The sequence below is a fragment of the Panthera onca genome, chromosome A2 (assembly GCF_046562875.1).
Source record: "Panthera onca isolate mPanOnc1 chromosome A2, mPanOnc1 haplotype 2, whole genome shotgun sequence".
Taxonomy (NCBI): domain Eukaryota; kingdom Metazoa; phylum Chordata; class Mammalia; order Carnivora; family Felidae; genus Panthera; species Panthera onca.
This window is the reverse complement of record NC_138340.1, coordinates 25254817-25273033: the sequence shown is the minus strand read 5'-3', so window position 1 is coordinate 25273033 and position 18217 is coordinate 25254817. Positions and strand designations below refer to the sequence as shown.

General features: G+C 44.7%; 1 protein-coding gene across 2 annotated transcripts in view; it reads left to right on the top strand.

The window, feature by feature from the left end:
- IL17RD (interleukin 17 receptor D) overlaps window positions 1-17195 on the top strand; it is a 71466-nt gene extending 54271 nt beyond the window's left edge. The window contains exons 6-13 of one of the 2 annotated variants that reach the window (XM_060631367.3): window positions 186-230; window positions 323-474; window positions 1782-1847; window positions 3614-3668; window positions 4436-4546; window positions 5361-5524; window positions 9144-10077; window positions 10851-17195. In XM_060631367.3, the coding sequence (XP_060487350.3) occupies window positions 186-230; window positions 323-474; window positions 1782-1847; window positions 3614-3668; window positions 4436-4546; window positions 5361-5524; window positions 9144-10077; window positions 10851-10963 (1640 nt within the window). In that variant the 3' untranslated portion in view covers window positions 10964-17195. Of the gene's footprint in view, window positions 1-185; window positions 231-322; window positions 475-1781; window positions 1848-3613; window positions 3669-4435; window positions 4547-5339; window positions 5525-9143; window positions 10078-10850 lie in introns of both variants that reach the window. The other variant, XM_060631366.3, reaches the window with a different exon arrangement.
- Window positions 17196-18217: the final 1022 nt, after the last annotated feature.

Sequence of the window (18217 nt, the reverse complement as noted above, 5' to 3'; positions counted from 1 at the left end):
TTTATATTGTACAATTTAAATTTTCATGAGATATAACTGCACTGTACCGGAAATCATTGCTCAATTGATCTATTTTATACTTTGACCAGCAGTACCCAGCGCCATATATTTACATTTTATTGAATTATTGCATGAGGAAAATGTCAGACTGTACTATAACTAAAAATACACATCTTTCTTAATAGCCTGCGACCTACTGCTACAGCCGGACAACCTGGCCTGTAAACCCTGTGAGTATAGCCGTTCCTATCCGTCAAGTCTTTCCAGCACAGTGGTGTCGGGGTGGCCTCTGGGTGCTCATCCGAGTCCTTCCTCCTCCCAGTCTGGAAGCCTCGGAACCTGAACATCACCCAGCACGGTTTGGACATGCAGGTGTCCTTTGACCACGCACCACACACCTTTGGCTTCCGTTTCTTCTATCTTCATTATAAGCTCAAGCATGAAGGGCCCTTCAAGCGAAAGACCTGTAAACAGGTGAGCTGCTATGTGTACATTAAGGAATACTACATGTTTTAAATGTTTTTTAATGTTTATTTTTGAGAGAGAAACAGAGCATGAGTGGGGGAGGGGCAGAAAGAGAGAGAGAGATGCAGAATCTGAAGCAGGTTCCAGGCTCTGAGCTGTCAGCACAGAGCCTGACACAGGGCTCGAACTCACGAACCGTGAGATCATGACCCAAGCCGAAGTCAGACACTTAACCGACTGAGCCACCCAGGTTCCTCTGGAATAGTACATGTTTTAAAGTGACCCCTGGGCCCCTGGAATCTGGGTGGTTCAACATGAACATTAGGCTTTGACTCTCAGCAGTTGTAGATATTCCAGCATAGTCTTAGGGATATCCTCACTCCCCAGTTACCTACACCCCAGCTATCCCCGTGGTGATGTAGCCTGGGAAAGATATTACCAAGGAGCCAAAAGAATGAAGTATTTCTAGTTCCTTCTGCTACATTTTAAACATTAATTGGGCGCTCACTGTGTGCCAGTCACCGTGCTTTATGCTCACTGAATCATTACAACTCTATGCAACAGAGGCTGCTGTCACCCCACTTTACAGATGGGCAACCTGAGGCTCAGGTGGTCACCTAGCTTGCTCAAGGTCACACAGCTAGTCAGTGGAAATGCCACATCTAGGAGCCAAACCACTAGGATTTTAGGGGCCTACTGATTTTACACATAGGCCAAAGTCAAGTAGAAGCTCAGCAGCCAAGTTCTTAAACTGAGGGTGGTCAGCAAGAGGGGAAGATGTCTGGTGCAAGTGCACAGAACTGCTAGATCGCCTCTAGCGAGCACCAGGAGAGGGTTTGGGTCAGGGTAGCAGAACTTAGTGCCTTCCTGGATGCTCCTATATTGTTGAGTTTTGTTTTCCTGTGGGCTCTCATCTGTGTCATTGATCTTCCTTGACCTTCTGCTCAAGTTAAAATTACAGCACATAAAACATGCACAAACATGGGCGGGTAATTTCTTTCCTCACCCTTTCAATAAGTCAAGGGTATTCTAACTAGTTTCTTTGTCTTCAGATGACATATGCCTGCTGAGGGCATCACCAGCTAAGTTTAGACTATGGGGGTTGGGGGGTTGGTCCTGGGCTCTCCTGGGCCTTTTTATCAAAGTGAAACTCAGATAACATGTAGCAGATACACATGGTTGCTTTCTGCCCTAATCAAAGTGTTCTGAACATATTAAGACTGGTGGCAAGTCTCCTTCAGCTCTAGGGGGAAAAGAGCAGTCCAGATGACCTTTATCCAAGAAGTGAGTTTTAAAAGTGTTTTGTTTCTTTGCAGGACCAAAATACAGAGACAACCAGCTGCCTCCTTCAAAATGTTTCTCCTGGGGATTATATAATTGAGGTACGTATAACTCAAGAAAGCCCTATTATTAATTCTACAGAATGAATCTAGTTCATGTAGAATTCCCACTGTTTAAAACACTAAAATTTCAAGCCATCGAGGGTGTGTACAATTATATTTTTACATGGTCCTTAACATGCTTTTTAAAAAGTTTATATGTAATCAATCTTTGATTTTTCTCATTCATTATTTCAAATATTTCATATAAATATTTTAATGAAACCATATAGTCCATGATTTAGAATTTTTAGACAGTATTCCTTTGTAGGGGAGGAAGAAGCCTCCTTCTTTCCTCCCTGGGTTCTTCTAGCTGTTTTAGGAATTAAATTGACATGAGACAGATTATGGGGAGAAGAAAACCAGAGTCTTACTGAGTGGGCACAGAGGCCCAATAATGAAATTGAGACCCAAAGAAATGACAAAGGCAGGTGTAGTTTTTATACTTTTTAAACAAAGAGATACTAAATTAGTGAGGAGTTGACAGGATAAAGAAAATAGATGTTTGGGAGCTTTACTTAATAAGGAATTCTAAGTGGAATTTAGGCTGAGGTAATAAATTAGAAAAAAATAACAAGGTTTGTTTCTACAGCTTTCTCGACTTTCAAGTCCCTATCTCAGACCAGAAGGATGTCGTTTTTACTTGTTCGTATAGTGAGAGTATTTGTTATATGGGAGATCTGTTTCCTGCTTTCAGGGGGACAGAAGGGAGGGTCTGAGTGTCCTTGCTTGTTCGCCAAGTAACTTCATTTCAAAGTATTTATCAATAGGCCATTGTGATACCTACAGGGACAACCTGCCCTGGGCCCCTACATCCTCATACTACAAAAATATGTTTTTAAAAATTTAGATTTAAAAATTATTTAGTGGGACGCCTGGGTGACTCATTTGGTTGAGCGTCTGACTCTTGGTTTTGGCTCAGATCATGATGTCACAGTCCTGGCATCGAGCTCTGCACTGATAGTGTGTGGGGCCTGCTTGGGATTCCCTCCCCCTCCCTCCCTCCCTCCCTCTCTCTCTCTCTCTCTCTCTCTCTCTGCCCCTCCCCCACTCACACGCTTGCTCTTTCTCTCAAATAAAAATAAAAAAATAAAAACTTTTAGTAATAAAACAGCAAAAGTGCTGTCCATTATATCTGCCTATCCCTCTCTAGGTTTCTGCTGACATTTTCTGTATTAATATATATGAAGTTCTAAATACCACGGAAAAAAGCATGCAAGGGATATATATTTTTCTTCTTTATTTTAGATTACTTTTTTAGTATCAAACATACTACAAAAAATAGGAGTCAAACAAAAATAGAAAAAAAGAAAAATAGGAAATGAAATTAAAAATTTGCCCATAGCCCCACTATTCAGAGAAACCAACATGTTTCAACATTTTAGGAGAAACACTGGTTGTATGACTTGGTAGCAGTATGTGGTTTTAAGAGGGTTTTAAACCCTCTTAAAGCATTAATGGGGGCCTCATAAAATTAGTGGTAGGATGCCGTTGTAATTGAAGATTGTTAGAATGTGGAACTCACCAGCTGATTCATCAATGAATGAACCACGTTTGATTCATGAAAGGAAAGGTGATGAGGTTGAGGGTTTTGAGTTGGTAAAGCAGAGATGGATCTGATGTAATGTCTAGTCCTGGCTCATTCATGATCATAGACAGCAGCTCTCCTTCCTCCTACCCCCCACTGTCTACATAGGGAAACATGGACGGAATCTGTTGAGATGTTATCACTTTTATAAAATAATGATACATCATCCTCTGTTTTGTAGCTGGTGGATGACACTAATACAACAAGAAAAGTGATGCATTATGCCTTAAAGCCAGGTATGATTTTTTTTTTAATTTTCTGTGTGAAATGTTGGCACAGGACTACAGCAGACCATGCTATTTGATAACATTCTATACTTCATGTTTTACAAAATCAAAACACAGCATTTGAGCTCCTGTCTTTTAAAAAGATGTTCCATCAGAGGTGCTTGGGTGTCTCAGTCAGTTAAGCATCTGACTCTTGATTTCAGCTCCGGTCATGATCTTGGCTCACCTGGCTCAGGTCATGATCTCACAGTTTGTGAGATTGAGCCCCACATCCCCCCAAGTCAGACTGCACTGACAGTGCAAAGCCTGCTTGGGATTCTCTCTGTCTGTCCCTCCCCCTCTCACATGTGTATGCACACTCTCTCTCAGAATAAACTTAAAAACAATAAAAAGAAAAGCTATCCCATCAAAGCTGACTTTCCTTCCATCCTAATGTCAGTGCCTGGAAAACTGACGCCAGTGTGGTTGGTGTGTATTTGTGTGTAGCTGGGACTAAATAGTCACTTGTCCTTGGAAGAAAAGTGGTGGGAGGTGAGGTTTCCTTGGGCAGAATTCCCACTCATAGGTATTTACTGTTCCAGCAACTCTAACTGTGGTATTGTATCCTATAACCCTTTAAAAGGAATCCTTTTATAATCACCAGACCAGTACTAGAGAAATGTGGTCAAGAGGTTCTAGAATCTGTTATGCAGCTTGTGTTTAAAAAGGTGGGGGGAGATTTCCCTTTGACCTTGTGCTGCTTAAGTTTCAAGCCTCTTGTCTTTGAAATTTCCCAGCACATTCCCCGTGGGCCGGGCCCATTAGGGCTGTTGCCATCACCGTGCCTCTGGTTGTCATCTCCGCATTTGCCACCCTCTTCACCGTGATGTGCCGCAAGAAGCAACAAGGTATCTGTGTGTTGTGTTCCCCCCAGGTTGGCAGGACCACGGCCAACAGAGGGAGCCTGGGAGCCCTTGGTCCCACCCAGAGTGGGCATCTGGGAAGCCACATAGCTCCTGTAGTTCCTGGCATTAAAATGCTTGATTTTTAACCTCAGGAGCCATGAACACGAAGCTGTAATTCTGTTCTCAAATTTAAGGTAGTAAATTCAAGAACATAAAGGAAGTTTAAAGGTGTAAGGGCAGAGGTAGGGCGTGATCACTTATAAAAGTCAGGTGTTGGAAAGGAACTTCCTGGGGGAGCTTGGAAATGTTTCATACCTTGATCTGAGTGGTGGTTGCACAGGTATATATTTAGATAAAAGTTTGTTGAGATGTACTCTTAAGAGTTATATACTTTATAAGTTATACCTCAGTAAAAGGGTTTTCTTTTCTCCCGCCCACCCCTTTTGTTTAAGAAGCTCAGCTGTCAGTGCTTAATTGGTCTGGTAGTTAACACCTGGAGCACCAGCTGCTTCTGGGTGCTCTCTGCTGGCCAGGGTGGTCCCTGCAGTTTTCCCAGCCTACTTGAGGTCAGTGTCAGGCGAACAACAAATCTTGGCCATTTGTTGCTCCGCTGGAGAAATCAGCTGTCCCATTCCCGGTGGTGTCCCCAGGGGCTGGGGGGGTGGGGCGCACTGGGCACATGCTCAGGCAGACATGTCAACTGTTGTTTCTTGAAGATGGCATTAGGTCCTGAGTCTCAGGGAACAGGACAAAGCATTGCTCATAGGCATCAACCTTATCTTCTTTTCCAATTTAGAAAATATATATTCACATTTAGATGAAGAGAGTTCTGAGTCCTCCTCGTACACCACGGCACTCCCCAGAGAGAGGCTCTGGCCTCGGCCGAAGGTTTTCCTCTGCTATTCCAGTAAAGATGGCCAGAATCACATGAACGTTGTCCGGTGTTTTGCCTACTTCCTCCAGGACTTCTGCGGCTGTGAGGTGAGGAGTCTGAAGTCTCTTCTGTTCCCCTGGGCAGGACACATGCTCCCATGCTCCTCACCACCTCCCTGCCTCCTTTGGTGACTCTTGCCTTCCACCAGGGGCTGGCTTCCAAATCGGGGTCAGCCTCACACTTCTTCAGTCTGTCCTACCCATCGCCAGCACTAAATGTTTCCTAATGCTTAGTCCTAACCCTGAAATACTCCTGCTCAAAAGCCTTTAGTGGTACCTACCTGGCAGGAAGTTTTATAAACATCAAAAAGACCATGCAGTTGCATGGAGGGAAGCAGCATGTGCCCTGGAAACATGCAACGGGAGTGTTGGGGGGTGGTCACTCAAAATATCCTGGTGAGCCTTGAAAGGTCTAAGAGAACATGAAAAATAAAGCATTGGGTTTAGACAGCTCTTTGGAGAAGTTTTGCTAAGAAAGGAGAACAATAATTTGTGAAGTACTCAAATGGTCCACTCAGGTTTCTTGCCTATTCTTTTGAATTAAGCTCTAAATATGTAGCTTTTCTATAATGTCATAGTGCTAATTTTAGAGTGAAGTTTGAAGCTCTCATGGAAGGCACACTCTGTTTCTTGCCAATGCAAGAATTGTACAGTAATTGTGTAATTGAAGTTGTTTGTGCTTTGATACTCTGCCTCCTGGTAGGTTTTAGTCTTTTCATGTAGCGAGGCTGCCCCCTAGTGTCAGGAACACCTATTTACAAGGCTGACACATGAAGCTACAGAGATGGGCCGATTGGCCTGTGTACTGAAAAACCAATTACAAGCTCCAGCGGGTGCCACACAGTCTTTAGACACAGACAACCCATTTGCTCTACTTTGTAACTAACTAGCCTCAGGTGGAAAAAGTCTTCCAATTATGAGGGTAATGCTTACTGTAGAAAATTTGCAAACACTAAAGGATGACAAAAACAAAAAATGGCCTGTAATCTCAACCTGGAGAAAAGAGGACCCACAGTTAATACTTGGTGTATTTCCTTCCAGTTCCTTTCTACATAGATGAAGTCATGCATACAGTTTTCCATTTTGGGGTGATTGGAATGATTTTTTCCTGTCTCTTCATTTAATAACTTTTTACACTATTGAAAGTTCTATGTAAACTATCATTTTATTTCATTACTTTTTAAGTTTGTATTTAAATTCCTGTTAGTAAAACATACAGGGTAATATTATTTTCCAGTATAGACAGTAGTGATTCAACACTTCCATACAACACTTGGTGCTCATCAGGACAAGTGCCCTCCTTAATCCCCATCACCTATTTCACCCATCCCCCACCCACCTCCCCTCTGGTAACCATCAGTTTGTTCTCTATAGTTAAGAGTCTGTTTCTTGGTTTGCTTTCTCTCTCCCTTTTTTCCCAATGATCATTTGTTTTGTTTCTTAAATTCCACATATGAGTGAAATCATATGGTATTTGTCTTTCTCTGACTTATTTTGGTTAGTATAATCTTCTCTAGCTCCATCCATGTCATTGAAAATGGCAAGATTTCATTCTTTTCTATGGCTGAGTAATGTCCCATCATGCGGGACATATATATAATATAATGTAATAATAAAATATATATAACATCTAATGTATAATATATAATATATACATGCCACATCTTTTTTTTTTTTTTCCATTGTCAAGTTTGCTAACATACAGTGTAGTCTTGGCTTCAGGAGTAGATTTTCATGATTCATCACTTACATACAATGCCCAGTGCTCATCCCAACAAGTGCCCTTCTCCATGCCCATCACCCATCTTCCCCACCCTCCCAATCCCCCACCCCCATCAACTCTCAGTTCATTCCGTGTTTAAAGAGTCTCTTATGGTTTGCCTCCCTTTCTGTTGTATCTTATTTTTCCTTTCCTTCCCCTCAACTCATCTGTTGAGTTTCTCAAATCCCACATATGAGTGACATCACATGATATCTGTCTTTCTCTGACTGACTTATTTCGTTTAGCATATTACCCTCCTATTCCATCCACATTGTTGCAAATGGCAAGATTTCATTCTTTTTCATCACCAAGTAGTATTCCATTGTGTATATAAACCACATCTTCTTTATCGATGGACATTTGAGCCTTTCCATAATTTGCCTTTTGTTGATAATGCTGCTATAAACATCAGGATACATTAGCATTTTTGTATTCTGTGGGGAAATACATAATAGTACAATTGCTGGATCATAGAGCAATTCTATTTTTGACTTTTTGGGGAACCTCCATACTGTTTTCCAGCATGACTGCACCATGCAACTTTAGCCACATGATCCATAATATCAATTTACTATAATTGAGTTATTTCATATTGTTAAACAGCTTCAGTAGTTCAATTTTGCCTCCTTTCTAATGATTTTCCAGAGATAGAAGCCAGGAAGTGGAATTGCTGGGTCAAAGATGGGAAAATTTTTAAAATGCTTGGTATATATTTCTAGTTAGCTTTTAGAATGTATAATGCTAGTGAGAATTAAGGAAACATAAGATGATTTAGGATTATTTTCAGCAAGTGAGTGAACGCTGGGGGCCTTCTTCCCTTTGATAACACCTTAGAGCCAAAAAGGAAGAAAATCATTTCAGAACACCCTTCCTCATAAGAGACAGTGGCTCCTGCACTCAGGCATAGCCCCTGGGAATTAGTTTCCCTTTTTTTTTTAAGTTTGTTTATTTTTGAGAGAGAGAGAGAGAGCAAGCAAGCACGTGCACAAATGGAGGAGGGGCAAGAGAGAGGGAGAGAGAAAATATCCCAGGCAGGCTTCACACTGTAAGTGCAGAGCCCAATGCAGGACTCGAATTCATCAACCATGAGATGATGACCTGAGCTGAAGACTTAACTGACTGAGCCACCCAGGCACCCCCAGGAATTAGTTTCTGAGCCACAGAAAGAAAGGTTAATACAACTGCCAAGAGACGTTTTCAGCAGAATCACATGAAAATGGTCAGAGAAGGTGAAGCCCTCTGAAGAGGACATGCGTGCCTGGTTTTCCTTCCTTTGTCAGTGCCCCTCCCCCCAAATGCCCTCCCAGAGGCTCCTTGGGGTTAAAGGCCTTCTAGGGAGATGACCCCATAGATTGCCATGAAGTCATGGGGGGAGGTGCCAGTCATTCACTAAGTGCATTAAGGAGAGTGGCTGTGTTACTACAGTCCACCACCCTCTCCTCTCTGGCCATTGACTGACTGGTAAACAGCGTGGCTGACCTTGGGGCCAAGGAGGTCTTCTTTGTCAGTCACGCTCTCTAGATGTGAGTCAGTCAGCATTGTGGGCAGCTCTGGCATCCAGATGTGAGCCCCATTTGCTGCCTGCTTCGGGGTCCTTCACCCAGATCCTTCCATCATCACCTTCCAGATTTCTCTTCAGGATCTTCCCTCATAGGGTGAGTGTGTTAATGGCCCCACGTTAGGCTAAAACAGGGGCACGATGCAGAGGGCCTGGCACATGACCATCACCCACAGAATGTGAGCTGTTCTCAAAGCCCAGCAGCTCTGAGCCTGCACATGGCAGTGCTGATAATACTCAAGGGACGTATGATGTGACCTTCTTGTAACACTCTTGTTTTTGTTACCTGACCTGACCCCTCCCTCCCCAGACGGTTGGGGTGAGTGAAGTCTGTGATCTATTTCCAGGTGGCTCTGGACTTGTGGGAAGACTTCAGTCTTTGCCGAGAAGGACAGAGAGAATGGGTCATCCAGAAGATCCATGAGTCCCAGTTCATCATCGTGGTGTGTTCCAAAGGCATGAAGTACTTTGTGGACAAGAAGAACTACAAGCACAAAGGCAGCGGCCGGGGCTCCGGGAAGGGCGAGCTCTTCCTGGTGGCTGTGTCCGCCATTGCTGAAAAGCTCCGCCAGGCCAAACAGAGCTCCTCAGCCCAGCTCAGCAAGTTCATCACCGTTTACTTCGACTATTCCTGCGAGGGAGATGTTCCCGGCATCCTGGACCTGAGCACCAAGTACAAACTCATGGACAACCTTCCCCAGCTCTGTTCCCACCTGCACTCCCGAGACCACGGTCTCCCGGAGCCCGGGCAGTACCCCGGACAGGTGAGCAGAAGGAACTACTTTCGCAGCAAATCAGGTCGGTCCCTTTACGTCGCCATTTGCAACATGCACCAATTTATCGATGAGGAGCCCGACTGGTTTGAGAAGCAATTCATTCCCCTACGCCCTACCCCACTTCACTACCGGGAGCCAGTGCTGGAGAAGTTTGACTCGGGCTTAGTGTTAAATGATGTCATGTGCAAACCAGGCCCTGACAGCGATTTCTGCCTCAAGGCCGAGGCGGTCCCCGGGGTGCAGGCCGACTTGCCCTTGGAGGGCCAGCCCTTGGGCCTGGACCCAGACGTGGAGGCGGGGCCTGGGCCCGGCAGCGGCTCGGTCCTGCGCCCCCTGCTGCACGTGGTGAAGGCCGCCAGCCCCTCGGACATGCCCCGGGACTCGGGCATCTACGACTCATCCGTGCCCTCCTCGGAGCTGTCTCTGCCCCTAATGGAAGGACTCTCAGCGGATCAAACAGAAACATCTTCACTGACGGAGAGCGTGTCCTCCTCCTCTGGCCTGGGTAAGGTGCAGGAGAGCCCAGAGTGTCTTTGGGTTGGGTTCCTGATGCAGGCCACAGCCTTTGTCCCTAATTCCCAAATCCATGCAAGGGTTTTCCTAATTTTCAGGTGGAGTTATTGGCAATGAAACCTCATGGGAAGTAACCCAACTCCATTGGTAGTCCCGATTTATTCCAGGCACTGGGAGTGTTCACGGGAACTGCAGAAATACTGATGCTAAGTTACAGTGAGCTTGCCCAGCCCCACAAGTGGTGTTACGTAACATGCAGTGTGTGCATTATATCACCTTCCTGAACTCCACAGACATCTGACTACCAAGACAGCTTGCCCCAGGGGTATCGGATGAGGGGCTGTGGACCTGTATCTTTGTTGGGATTTGAGGTGTTCACCACCCCTCACCAATGCCAGTGCTTTGAAAGCCACATCTTGTGATCCAGGGGTTGATGGACACGATATTCTCTCCATCATATCTCAGCACAGGGCCAGGTAGGAGGGCTCTGTAGAAGAGTCCTACCTCCCAAGGGAGCACCAGCAGGATGCCATCTGGGACTGCTCCTTACGGTCCCTGTGGCCAGCGGGAGTCATGCATGCAAACCCTTGACCCTGGGCTAAGGGAGCCTGCCACCAGGATGAGAGTGCCCTGTCTTGAGCCGGTTGGTATGCCTGCCTCGCTTGTAAAGCCCATAGTCCCAGCCCAGATGCAGCCACACTCTGGCCTTAGCCCCCAGCCCAGTGAAGTACGATGACGTGTCTCTGCCCTGTCTTCTTTCCTTAGGTGAGGAGGATCCTCCCGCCTTCCCTTCCAAGCTCCTCACCTCTGGGGCGTGCCGAGCAGAGCCTGGTTGCTGCAGCTACACTGGTGAACTCCACGCAGTCGCCCCTTTGTAACAAAACAGAAGAGTCTACGCATTGCCACTTTAGCTGCTGCCTCTCTCTGGTCCCCCAGCTCTTCTCCCTGGTTGAGCAGTCTGCTTGGAGCTGAGGTGTCCTACAAGGATATTTGGAGTGAAATTCGGGCCAGTACTTGCTCTCCTTGCCCCATCCCTCTACCTGATATCTTGGCAAAGTCTCCAATTTTCTAAAACCATATGGATCTCTGGAAGGCATGTCCACAAGGTCTGACGGCAGCTGGTCACATTAGATCAGACCTTGGATTAGAGCCAACTCTGGGAGGTCGGGAGGAAACATGCACAGAGAAACAGGAAAATACCTGCACTGCTCATTCAGATTTTATTTATCTCTTCCGACTTTGCCCATTCGCTGTTGGCTACTTTGATTGGAAATGCTTTGTGGAGAAGCACTTTTAGTACCATTACAGCCACAGAAATCAAGTGCCAGTCTATCTGGAATCCATGTTCCTACAGATGATGTTCTTGTCTGTTTTGGGTGTAGAATTTACAATGGCTTGGATGTTAAAAAAGCTCTGAGTCAAAGGTCGAGGAGGTGACTGTATATCGTATCACCTTTCATAATACGAGTCTTTATGTGTTCGTGGGTGCCATGGCACACTGAGGTGGGGGCTGCAGGGTCAGGCTGACCATCTAGACAATTCTTTCTGACATAGGTTGGTCAATGTCCAGAAAGCAGCAAAACTCAGGACACAGGACCGCCTCTTGGTTTGAGTAGGCTTTGTGTGGGGGCGGGATCTGCCCACCAAGTTTCCTGGGGTTACATTTACTGTGCAGTATCTTAGATGTTGCTGCCTGGAAGTTTATTTTTAAAAGACTAATACCTAACTGGGCTGGATTATTGGAAGCCGGAGTCCGTGCTTCATTTGACTTCTGATCTAAAGCTGTGTCCAGAATATCAGGGATCAGAATCCATTGAAATATGGCGATGTGCAGGTGGCAGCCACTTAATCTGCTGAACTGGTTTTGACTAATGATAAATCTCATTTTAAGAAGGTGGAGGGGAGACTGTCACAAAGATGAGTTTGCTCTTGTAATATCTGAAGAAGACATGAGACCTGAAGTCATTCAATTCTTGAATCTCAAAGTACTCCCCCCACAACTCAGCCTGTGAATCATGTTTCGCTGTGTGTTTCTGTTGTATTTACCCAGTGAAAGATTGGTCTCTTGTTTTCCTACCAAAAATAGGTATTTAGAGTTTAGGAGGAAAGAATTTGCTTTAAAAAAGGAAAAGTAAATGTTCTGTTTTTAATGAATGACATTTCTACAGAATTTCTCCTTCCGAAGGGAAAACAGTTGTTCAAATCCTGCTTGTCTATTAGCATGTGTGTGATGATGTCTTTGTGGAATCCCTTCTCCCTGTGTCCTTGAGGGGTTGTGAGCATCTTTCTCCACCCTTTCCGTGGGTGCTGTTGGCTTCGGGCAGCCTGCTTTTACTCAGCACTACACAGGGGACCCTGGGTTTTACTCCTTTAGCAGGTAGGACCAATATTAAGGGAGACACTGAGAAATGTCTCAAGGAGGGGTTGGGAGGTAGAATGAGGCAGGACTTTCCATCCAAGCACATGCTTAGCAGGTGGGAAGGGAAGGTTTGCCGCCTTGCTGCAAAGAAGAGGTTTGTGTGTATTTTTGATGCAAATGCCACACTCCATGCTCTGTAAAGGCAGCTGACGGGCTTCTTGGGGGAAGAACGTGTTTGTCTGTTCTCTGGCATCGAGTTTCCTGCAGCTGCTCTGCAGGGGAGACAAGTGAGCCTCACAACCACCTCCCCCACAGAACCAGGCATCCGGTTGGAGAAGAGATGTTCCATGATACTGGAGAGTCTGGGACAAGTGCAGAGCTCCTGCCCTCATATGCCTGCCCTGCCCTTCCACTGTCAGGATACGTTCTGCAAGGGAGATTGGTCAGTCCAAACTTGCTAACGTGAAAATTCACTCTGGAACAGTATCAAGAGAGATTGAAGCCAAGAAATGGTACGTGCTCCAAAGGAACCCCGAGGAGCTACTTTTAGGTTAGATATTCAGCTTTGCACAGAAAATGATGCATCTCTGAGAAAGCGACCCCAGGAACAGCACGGAGGACTGGCAGGGGGTGGGGAGCATCAACTGAGCTCCATGCATGTGGGCAGAGAGCTTGCTAAATGAACTTCCTTCTTGTGAAAATGCAAGGGAAAAAATGTGCTAGACCAAAAATCAGGTAAACTTTTCGTTTGGATTTATGGTTTGGATACTTATTTTGAAATACTAATGTTTCTTATGTTCAACACAAGCAGACTCTAACATACCAAGTAGCAAAACCACAGTGTTGAGATGTCCCAACTTCGTGGTTTTGCCTTACTAGTTCCACTTTTTTTTTTTTTTTAAACCTCCCCATCTTGTGCTGGGAATAAGAACAGTTGCCCTGTAGATGAAGGCAAAACATCTGTTTTAAGCAGACCTGCAGTTTTTGACTGATACATTGTTCCAGTCAATGGAAATGATAACACGGAATTCAGATAAAGGTTCTACTGAATCACAGGCTTCTTGAAATTGGGGAAACAAGAATTAGAATATAAGGATGATCTCAATAAAAAGCCTTGGTCCTGAGAATAAGAGGCTTGTGTGGCTAAGTTAGCTGGTGTTCTCTGGGCAGGACACCTGGAGTAGGTCCAAGGACCCAGGTAAGCAAATCTTGAAGGTAGTTGAAGGTAGGGAGCTAGGTGTTCATCTTAACTCCCTAGTGCCCTACAGAAAGGACTTAGCATCTGACGTAGTCAGCTTTGTCCAGGGATGGATTGGGGAAGTGGAAGCCCAGGTAAAGGTGTGTTTTTCTCCCAGAGGTTGGCCACAAGCAACAAGAACCACCTGGACAGACCCAGTCCAGCCACACAGTGGACAGAGTGTCTTGCAGGGGATCCTCCAGAGGGCCAAATCCTGGGCCTTTGAGGCACATTGATCTCCAGAGAGAATCAGAAGACACAGGCCCAGGCCCTCAGGTTGGGTAATAGCATTTTGAACCAAAAATGAGATGGGGCCTTAAAGTCATGAGACCATTTTTGGTTAACACATTAGTAATAACTGAAGACAGTCCCAGAGCAGAAGTTCAAAAATGTCTTTAGCAACTATGACATCATCAGAATCAATGGGTCATAATTTGAGGTCGTGTGTGTTTGTATATTAAAGTTCAGTCTTGCGACTTCATAGCTGCAAATGTGGGGTGTTTTTTTTTCTAGCCAAGCCCTAGTCTCAGGTTCCCTGACTTAAGCACAAATAAACAGGAAGACTGTTCCTCCAAAAATGTGGAGTTACATGATTTTCAGAACTTTTCCTTTTTTCAGAGTTGAGCATCTTTTAAAAGAAACAAATGAAGAAAAAGCTATTTTACTCCTAGAGAAGAAACGACACAACCTTCCTCTTAAGAAAGAAAACCCCATGGTCCCCAATAGCCTCAATGCTAATTTGGTTCTTAGGGGAGAGGAATCCTTCCTTGTGTCTTTATTGGAGAGATGTGGACAATAACAGCATGAAGGTTGTTAGCCTTTCTTGTTTCATATCGTTGGTGAAGACTGCCGCTTTTATTTAGCGGATGCTGTGCCTTCAGGAGGTGCCAGTGCAGCGGGCCAGGACGACAGATCAATGAAGTGTGGTGATAAATGGCAATGACCTACCTTCTCAGTGTCAGAGAGACCATAGGGCATGGTGGGGAGTGTGGCAAACTGAAGTGCTCCGTGTCCCACCCATAGGAGGGCAGCTACTCCAGCCATTTGTGGCCATGTGGTGTCTCCTGATCTTCCCATTTTTCAAGAGAAGCTGAGAATCTGGAATTTTATAGGAAAGTTTCTAATTTTCTAAAGTATTGGCAGCTAAATTAAAAGAGATTTTTTTTTTTCAATTCAGATTCAACAGAACACATGAGTGGGCCTGATTTGGCCCACTAGATGCCAGTTTGCTACCTCTGCCTTGTAAGATTTGAAATGAAAAGTGTTCATGGTAATTACAGATGTCTGGTACCACCAGAAAATGCTCTTGCTAGATGCAGCTGGTGTCTGGATTGCTTCTTCCCCACCTTGCCTCCCCCAAGGTAGTTTGATACGATTGTGAATGTATTTGAAATGTTTGAGGGCTTCTTTATGTTTCATGGTGCCTTAAGAGAAAGGCAGGCCAGTTACTAATTTCAAAATCAGATTTATGTTCCCCAATTTAAAAAGCATAACACTTGGAACAATTTTCATTTAAACTCTACAACCTAAAGGGCCTTATTTATAGTTTTAGTTCTTGGCTTCATAATTTTTTAAATGATGTGCAATTCTGAGCTTAGGCCAAGACTTAATGAGAACAGCAGGCGTTGTGGGGAGTGGGGCAGGGAATCCCCGAGTGTCCACTAGAGCCAGGTATTTGCATTGTCTTCTGTTTTAAATGATCTGTGAAGTGACTGTGTTTTGGAGATGTGAAACAGTATCCAGACAAAAGCTTTTCCTGATACCGAGAGATCAGTTAGGAGTCCTCCTGGGGTGTTGGGTCATCCTTTCTGTGTCCCCTCCTTTCCAGGCTCAGGGTGAAAATAAACAAAAGGAAGTCTGACTGTAAGCCAATAGCTTGGATTCCAATTTCAGAGTTTTGGAGCTGGGAGAAAGTTTGGATTATCTAGGATGTCCCCCCTCCCGGTGTCAGCCAGGGCTGAGCCTGAATTATTTCAGACATATGGCTATGGATGGGATTCTGGATTTTCAGTGAGGGAAATTCTGTAACCTGCCCTGCTGATCAGATAGTTCTTTGTACGTCTTACAGAAATTCAAACCAGCCTTCTTTTGTTCTGCATGTAGTGGAAAAAGAACAGCTGGTTACCTTCCGTGTATTTGAAAACCACAGTGAAGTCATCCCCCTGGTGTTTTTATTTCAGTGATAAATAATCCCACCTACTTAAACCATTCTTCATAGCTCTTGTTTTCCAAGGGCTTAATAATTTTCACTGCTCTTCTGTTTCCCAGCTTCACACTCTGTTTGGTTGCCGAAACAGAATGTGGTGCCTTCTTCGCATTGGTGCCTTGTGACGGCCAAGCTCAGGATGGGGATTACAGGGAAATTCTCGTGTGCCCAGCTTCTCTTACTACTTACAAATACAATGGCACTTTTTAAAAATGGTATATCGCCTGCATTCATTTTGAGGATTATTTGGTCGCCCCATCCATTCCTCCCCAACAATCGTCTTCTATTGTGTTTTCTTTTCCCCTCTTCTGGTCAGACACTTGGTGCTTATTCCTGATGTGTCTGATGTCATTCCTGAGCTCCAAAATTCTCTTCAAGACCAACTCTTACCTTCTGAGTGGTAGCTACCTCTCCCTCCCAATTTTGGATTCTATTTTACATACCTCTAGACCTTGCCTTTAATTCATGACTCAATATTATTAGATGGTTCAGACTTCAGCTTAATCACCGGCAAGATAGCAGCTGCTAAGGGCTAATTTTTAAGGAAGGTGAGGGACAACCTCTTGGGAATTTTGGCCAATTGTCCCCCCTCCTGCTCTTTGTTTCCTGCCCGAAGTTCAGCTGGGACCACAGACTCTTCCAGGAGCTCTCCTGTGTTCTGAAGGGCTGGGGCTATGGCTCTGAAATGACCTAGCACTGTGTTTTGCACAATCAGAAGTCTGAGAAAAGCAAACCATTATGACTGCATCTCTGACATTTGTATCAAGTAAAATGTCAGTGGAGAATATTCAAAGAAGCATTCTTCTATTTGTACATGCTGTAGACAAAGTTGGCTGCTCCATCTGTTAGACAAAAAAATTCCTTTGGGTTATTACACTGATGTGTAATTGTTATGTAAAACTTGTGTTTTTTCTCTCAAGAAAAACCATGGTGAGTCTGGACAAAGCAAAAACTTTTGTAAAAACCACATGTTCATTTAGAGAGTAGGTAACTTCTATTTTTACTATTTTTTTTTTTTCACTTCAGAAGCTCCCTGTGACTACGATCTAGGGGGGGAAAGCCTGTGGAACATTGGAACATGGTGGTTGTTGCCATTGTCTTTGTTTCATCTTTAAGTTTGTCCTTTGTGGGGTTTGGTGGAATAGCAGGACTGTAGCAGTGTGCTATGTTTTTACATTGAAAACAATGTCTTATCTGATTTGTACATAACTGTAAATAGGTGACAGTAGGTCACAGCTGACATTTGCAAAATGTTTTTGTACCTTAGGATTTCTGCATCAAATAAAATGTTTTAAGATTGCAGTGGTTCATGATTCTAGATCCTCTTTCCTGTTTCCCGAGTAGCTGGGTTCCTAGCACAGCTTTCCAAGGGCTCTGCCGCTGGGAAGGAGGAAGAATATCCAGGGTGAGGAGGTGAGGGTAGCCAGTATGTCTTTCTTGCACGTGAAGCCTGCTGCCGTGGCTGTTTGCCTTGCCCTCCGGTGGGCAGTGATGTGTTGCCTGTGTGGAGTCAGGAGCAGGGATGCTCCTATCAAGGAGAAATTTGACTGTCAGAACAAATGGGCTTTCTTTTCAGAAATTTGAAAAGAGCCACTGAAATGTGGGAGCCACAAACTTCCTGCCATCCAATAAGACAAAGAAGGGCCTTTTTATTTCTTCCTATAGACATTATCCCACCTCCTGTGTGCCAGCACTCTGTGAGTTAACTTCTTGGTGCCCATCAACTTTGGGGTGAGTTCCCAGCTCTGTTTCTGCCACTGTGACCCTGTGGCTGCACTTCTGGGCCTCAGTTTCTCATCTCTAGAATGGGCCAAAGACCCTCCCTCACAGGGTGGTGAATGTGAAGTGCTTACTGGCACATAGTGCTCAGAAATGACAGGTATCCAGGACAGGACAACAAGTGGTAAGAAACAGCAGGGACACAGGATACAAGCCTCCTGGCCATTGTCTGAAAAGAATATGGTGGACGAGTTGGGTCTTGGGAACATTGGGTTTTCCTTGTCCGCTGGTTCTTCCCCCTACCCTTCCCCGTAGGACTGTTAAAAAACAAAACAAAAAACCGCTCTGAGTGAAGCACTGCTGAGGAGGAAATTCAACCATGTTCTTGCCTCTGATGCTTGGCATAGCCTTCAGTTTTCCTGTTCATATTCACCCAGGAGACTGCATGTTTTTCCTCATTCATTTCCTCTTTCCCATGCTCCCTGCCATTTCCGCACATTTCTAAGAGCCAACCTTTGAGCGCCACATGCTTTACACGCCATCATCTCATTTAGTTTCACAGATACTCTGCTACGTGGGTAATCGTACTGTCCCCATTTTACAGAGGCTTG